The 7029-nt window shown below is 45.9% G+C and overlaps 1 protein-coding gene across 1 annotated transcript in view; it reads left to right on the plus strand.

The window, feature by feature from the left end:
* Window positions 1-1808: 1808 nt before the first annotated feature.
* The window catches only part of LOC105563920 (keratin, type I cytoskeletal 10-like), an 18783-nt gene continuing 13562 nt past the window's right edge, over window positions 1809-7029 (plus strand). Inside the window, exon 1 of the mRNA XM_012015922.1 lies at window positions 1809-2047. Within this exon, the coding sequence (XP_011871312.1) occupies window positions 1809-2047 (239 nt within the window). The remainder of the gene's footprint in view (window positions 2048-7029) is intronic.

The following is a 7029-nucleotide window of genomic DNA, read 5'->3' on the forward strand; positions in this document are numbered from 1 at the left end:
TACAAATTGCGAGCGCAGTGATTGATAGGGACCCTCGAAGTATCGAGTGCAATTTATATATTTGAGCGACGGCTCGAAACAAGAACGGACAAATTATTCGGGTCAATAGCACGCATGAGTTGCCCGCGATAATCCTCCTTGGAAAATCCTTCGCGCGGCTCCAATTTCACGTGTTATCCTTGAAATTTCGCGTTTTTATATTTGGCGAGATACGGCGATAAAATCATTCGCAGGACGTCGTTTTCGCGAAGTGACGACGTGTTCTACAATTCTAGCTACGGGAAATAAAGCGCGAGTTTACCACAAGCATTTTTATTGACAGAAGAATGCGTATATACAGATATACATACGCGCAATAATCGAGATAATAGCGTACCACAATATGCGGATATACAATACCTAATTGGATATATATATACATATATATATATATATATATATATATATATATATATAGGCATATGGATATACAGAGTGGGTCAAAAGTCATTAGCCATCAAATGGTCAGTCAATATTGCAGATATTATTAAGCTACTCTCTGAAAGTCAATCAGTTATAACTGTGAATCGGTGAATATTCCCTGTTTTCAGTGACAATCTACCGATTGATTTTTAGAGAGTACATAATTACTTATAGAAATATGCACATCTTAAAGAACTCATCGTTGAACTATGGTTAAAACCTTTAATCCGAGGGGGAAACCGCCGAGGGCATTGCGGTGTACAGATATGCGGCATTACTGGGCATTTTTGGGGCATTAGGCCTTGCTGGGGCATTAGTGGGCATTGGTGTATACGCACCGGCATAAATGCTGTCCCTATCCTTGTGAGATGCATGCACACAACTAGAGTCCCTGTAGTTGTGTGCGTGCACCTCACAAGGATAGGGACAGCATTTATGCCGGTGCGTGTACAAGATTTTGCTCAGCGGTTTCCCCCTCGCTTTAACCGAAACGCGCGAAACTTGTAATCAAGAATTGTATTTGAACAATTATATCAGGTCGACGCGCACTAATAACCGCGTTTGACTCTCGCAGCCTAAATCCTTTTTATTCTTGACTTTTAATTACGGGAGTCCGGTCACTTGTTTAATTTTATATTTATACAAATATCCTTTAAATTTGTTCTTTCTTGGTGAATATGTTGCGAACACGAATCGACACGAGTAAATAAGGGAGCGGTAAAAACAAGATTACCTTAGTGCAATTTCAATTGGAACGGGTAGTGATTTTTGGCCAGCTATGCGCGTATAATCTCCCCACAGTTTACTTTATTTTCAAGGTTCCAGCGAATTTCCCTTCGTGCGTTTCTCTCACTCAACGTTTTACTTATCTGTACGACCTTCTATTTATTAATACATAAATCCTGAAAGCGCAACCTGCGCTTTGTCTATCAGACGATCGATATTCGACAAGATAAATAAAAACCATTGAGTGTCGCAAGAAAACTGCCAGGCGCGTTAGCTACAAAGTTAGAAGCAAAATTCCGCTCTGTCCGTTGATTGTGCACTGTGATAAATGTTGAAGAAAATACTCGTAACATTGGAAAAGTCTGAATCGCAATTCCGTATTAACATGGGAAATACCAGTTGCCAAAGAGGAACTGTAGTTTAGAGATAGTTTAATAATGCACCTGCAATAATGAAGAAATCAAGTCGCGTTCCGCGCGGAAAATGCGAGGAGTCAGGAGGAGGACACTCTCCTCTCTTTCCACCTATCTGTCCCACTTGCTCCGTCTCCTGTGCCCCTGCGCCCTGCACCTTGCACCACCTCCCTCGCTCTTCCCCCTGTGTCCCGGCGCAATTCGAACATGGGCCGTTCCGCGAGGCTAGACGCCGAGAGCAAGAGAAAAAGAGAGATGGCGAGAGAAGACGGAGGTTCCGGCGGCGCGACGGAGGAGCTGCTCGAGTCATACGCTTACGAGTTAAGCCCAGGCCAGTTCAGTCAGTCGAGCTGCGGCGGAAGCGTAGCCGGTGCAAGTGAGAGAGCCCGGCGGGTGGCGGTCGATCCGGCCTTTGATCCGCCGTCTGCCTTTTCGTGGTCCAGCACGTGCGCGCCAAGACACCGCCAACGCACGCCGATAATCCGGCGACGGTGCCGGGGGGAGGTCGGACGTATGTGCCGTGTGCGATTGTGATTTGAGCCGGGACACCCCGGCCGGCGAGAACGCGTCGCGGTCGCGAGCCGGAGGCTGCGGGGTCGCGCGAGGAGAGCGAGAGAGAACCCGGTGACGAGAGAGCGCGTTTAGTCGGTTCGCAGGAGTCGGGCAGGTCGGTCGATTCGCTCTCGACCCACCACCGATCAGCTGTTCGCCGCCGCTCGCTCCGGCGACAGTCCGACGATCGACCGTCCACACGTGCGCGCGTTCCCGACTCCCGACTCGAATCAGCCGGCAGCGGCAGCTGACGTTGCACGGCGCCGCTGACGTTGAGGCCGTCGATTTTTCGCCAACGGCAAACAGTTACCAACGTTCCTACCAGCGGACAAACCGTGCCCGCGCGGGACCACGCGACGTGTCAATCAGGGATCATCCAGCCCAGAATTAATTACCCAGCCTAGAATTAATTACCGAGCCATCCAGCTATCGCCCGAGTGCATTTCGTTGAGAACCGACGCGTGCGAATCTCGCGTCGCTCGATCGTCGCGTTTGCCGACGAATCCCGGCCCTTCCACTCGAACTGTCGCGAGTTCGGCGCGCGTCCGTCGACGCCGTAACGTCGAAGGGAATCGGTGAAGGACGAGGATTTTCAGAGTGATGAATCGCATTGTCGCTTCCGCCGTTGTGGGTCCGCGACCGTCGTGAAAGGTCGCGCGTAACGCTCGAGTCAATCGGGCGTGGAGCCCGATGAGAAATCGTCCTCCGAGCTGCAGCTCGAGCGCCGAACGAGCCGGAAGAAGAGGAAAAAGCGAATTCCCTCCGACGACGTGCGTTAGATCGATCTACGATTAGCACAGTAAGTAGTGACATTCCTCGCATTCGTTCTCGTGTCGTGCCACGCCGGTGTTCGACGGCGGGGAAAGGCGAACGGATATAGCCGTGAATAAATCGTCAAATGTGAAGTGGCTCTTTGCAGGGCGACGTGCGAATTCTCGAGCGACGCAACAATGCGCGCCAAGATTTTTTTCCCCCCGTCGATCGATCGATCGAACGAGCCCTTAAAGCTTTCTCTCCGACTCCGGAGAAAGAACAGGAAGCTCCTTAGGGTTGGCTGCCGCGGCTCGCCCGCCGTCGACGGAGGGATTTTCCGATTTCCAAAGAGTCCTCTATCGGATCTCCGAGGTTTGTGCGTGGCTTTTCTGGGCTTTGACGCGAGTAAAATCAAATGCAAGAGCATTTCCGCGGAGTTTCCCCGACCGCCCGAGGTGCACCGCAGCCTTGCCTTTCAAGTAGCTTTCCTGAATTCCGGTGAAAATGTGAAAACGTCAGCGGTCCATTAAAGCGACAGAAAATACCCGCTGGGAAACATATACGTATACCGCGAAACAATAATACCGTATCTCGCGGGAACACGTTTAACCAATTAAAACCAGCCGGTTGGCATATAAAATAGCGGGACCGAAATAAAATTAGGATCAATTTGTACCGACTTGGTACGTTGAACGTTCATAAATAATGACTGAGCGGCTCAATTTTACTGCCGATACATGTAACAGGGGTGATCTGAGATTTATCGGAAAAGTGTCACGTACGACGGGGATATTTCCGGTCGCATCCGCGGAATATTTCCAAAAACGCAGGAAAACGTCGATGTCGCCGGTACGCGACCATCGTTTACCTTTTACAAAGAGACTCCGGTGTGTGACGTCGGGACCATTCGGATAAGGAATAATGAAACGATTATGGCACTCGATAATGAGCATGCCGCAGATATTCTAACGCTTATCGCGGCGGTTTTACGATGACAGAAAATTACCCGGCAGCACCTCTCGCCTGTTATCGCGCGATCGTTTTGACACGCGTGCTCGAACGCGCGCACGAATCGCGACGAACGTTTCTGAAGAGCGGATTTTTCTCGGGCTTTTTTCCCTCGGCGCGAGCGCGTGGCAAAATATTTTTCGGCGCCTAACCGACGTCCGGCCGACCTTCTAGCTCGGGTTCCCGGTCGAACTTAACACAGCTGATATGTTTTGCACGCCGAACGGCTGGAAGTACGCGATACGTTCCGCATCCGTTGACGCAATCGTTGGTAAATGGATCGGTCGTAAGACCGCCCGGTTGATCCGCGTCAGAATCGTACGAATCCACGCGGAAAGGATCTCTGAGAGAGTATCGCTTCGAGAGATGCCTGTCGGACCCATCGATTTACCATTATACGAGATTATTTTGCCTCTTTATTGGTAAGTTTGCATCGCGGTGACAAAGTAGAGGAAGTTTGGGAAAACGATTCGTCATCTGTAAGCTTGGTGTATTCGCCAACAACGCGAGCGCTCGTTATTGTCTTGTTAAATATCGAATTAATCTAAAACTAATTCGCAACGAACCGCAAAATTAGCAGAGAGGAGAAAGTCGTTTTTAGTACGATATCTTTTTCGCAGGGCAAAATGTGCATCTGGCGCATTCATTAATTATTCCGCGTCACTCGTCAGATGTGTCGCACATCAAAATGACTAACGATCGTTTGTTGCATAATTATTTCTCAGAAATATTCCTTATACTCAAAGTCCATTACGGATAAACAAATCGCCATATATCTTTCGATAAATATAAATGTCTGAAATCACGTCGAGTGTCAATTCTATTTACTGTCACTTTAATGTGGCACAACTGGAATTTTGCGAAATCAATTTTTAACCTCTCACACACGTTTAATTAAAAATAGCCAATAACACCTTTGTTATATTTTTATCCCATATTTTTTCGTTTGGTCTAGAAAATACTTTTTTTTACGTATAACTCCTTCGTGCCATTATTATTTCATTTACTAGTTTATTTCCGTTTTTGATGTAGTGTCAAGAGTAAAAGAATGAATGGAAATGAAATACCTCCGCAAAAATTCCTTTCAGATTCACACGATAAATATTTCCCAGGCTTAATCCGTATTGCAAATATTGATTCTATCGTGCTGGTGCAATTGCGATGCAAGCAGTAGGTTAAGTCGCTAAGAACGATAAGATAACGTGCTTTAAGCCGATTAACGCACTGGTTAATATTTCGACTGGTACAGTCCACGATTTAAAAATTTTATCAGTCAGTTCTTTTTCCGTGTTCGCATAGAAAAATTCGTCACTGTTCTAACGTAACATATCATAACAATTTATTTAACCAGTTCAAACTTTTTATTTCAAAAGTAAGACGTCTTTTTTTTTAAAGAAGCGTTAAGAAAATAGATTGACAGCAGGAAGACGTAAATATCGGCGACGCAAGCGTTGGTGAGAAACGCGAGGAAACGAGGAAACATAATCCATCACGAGAATGTAAAGAATCTTAATGATACGACAGCGCTCGCACAAAAAGTAGAATACTAATTGCCATAACATCGCAAACGAATCAGGGTCTACGCTGGTCGCGCGATAAATGCTAGTCAAATTCCCGTCGTTAGTAAATTTATGATGGGGTTAATTATGGCCAGTGATAATCAAAGGAGATCCGACCGTCGCCTTGTTTACGGCACTGCAAAGCCGTTGGCTGATTAAAACAAGCGAGAGACGCTCCGCTAAAAGAGACTTACTCAAACGTTCACTTTTAATTAGCTCTCTGACATTGGGACTGACACGTCTCCGGACATTCAAGTATCTTCATCGTCACGTATGCGCGAGCTGTGTGTCCTTTCCGATGGCCAGAGCCGAGAAATAGCGAGAGGACCCATCGCGTATCAACACGGAATTCGAATGAGAGACGCAGGTGTGACGCGAATATCTCGGGGGTTTAATCGATGAAAGTGGATTGGCGGCTCCATAGACCAGAGTACACTTCATTTCTCGATTGAAAGTGTCGCGAAGGCTTCGCGATTCAATTTTTAACGCTTCACGTCGGAGCCGCTCCGTGCAAATTCGAGATCGCAATTGTTTCACAAGGCGGTTACGTAACTCTCGTTTCTTGAAAATAAATGTTACTGTAGCACGTCTCGATATTTCCACATTACGAAATGAAATAATTCTTCTTTTTTTCTACGAGGGAGACGTAATTAAAACGAGCACTCAAGTTTTCCTTATTAGAACAAAATGAAATTATTGCTTAATCAACGAGGTATAAAAACAGAGTAAATAGCACTTTTATATAATAGCGTTTTCAGAATAATTTCCGATAAAATGGCCTGCCCACGCGCGCGCGTGTATGTGTGTGTGTGTGTAAAATTAATTAAGGGTTGTCTATCTCTCGATACGATTAATTTTGGAAGGTCGCATGGCTGGACTTACGTTCGGGCGATTAAGTTTAAGTACAGAAATTACGTGAACTGGCAGTGAGACCGATGAGACCAATACCTTCGCAAAGTATTTCCCGGAGGTGCTCACGGCGCTCACACAGATAATTTAGTTGAAAAAGAAGGTTACTTCCGATCGGAGTTGGCTTTGTCCTATTATCACCAATGGTAAATGAATACCCAGTAGAAATCCACTTTGTACTAACAGTATTACCAGCGAGATCACATATACAGGACGCGACTATTAATAAAAGCGCTTTTTTTTTTGCGCAGACTCACTGCTAAATTTCCGTCGACATGTATGGAGATTAAGGACGAAAATAAAAATGTTCGGACAGCTCTCTGTGACATATTTAAATTTATAATCTCAATTCTCTGCCACTCTTTTCACAACTAGTAAGGATTTCCGCGTGTCAGGTAACGTCCGACACGGCCAAATTTCCGGGTTGCGACACGATTCCGAGATAAATCCAAGTTTTCAGACACGGAAAACGAAATATATCTAATATCATTATATTTACATAATGGGTAATTATTTAGATTAACACACCCACCTCCAATAACCTTGGGCTTGACATATGTTGTCAAGGTTACCCTCCTGAGTAACGCTCAGAAGGATTTAGCCGGCGCTCGTTGTTTATTAAAAAGTTATAAAGAAAAGAAGTTTCG

Source organism: Vollenhovia emeryi, unplaced genomic scaffold (assembly GCF_000949405.1).
Source record: "Vollenhovia emeryi isolate VEMERY1.0 unplaced genomic scaffold, V.emery_V1.0 DF939170.1, whole genome shotgun sequence".
Classification (NCBI taxonomy): domain Eukaryota; kingdom Metazoa; phylum Arthropoda; class Insecta; order Hymenoptera; family Formicidae; genus Vollenhovia; species Vollenhovia emeryi.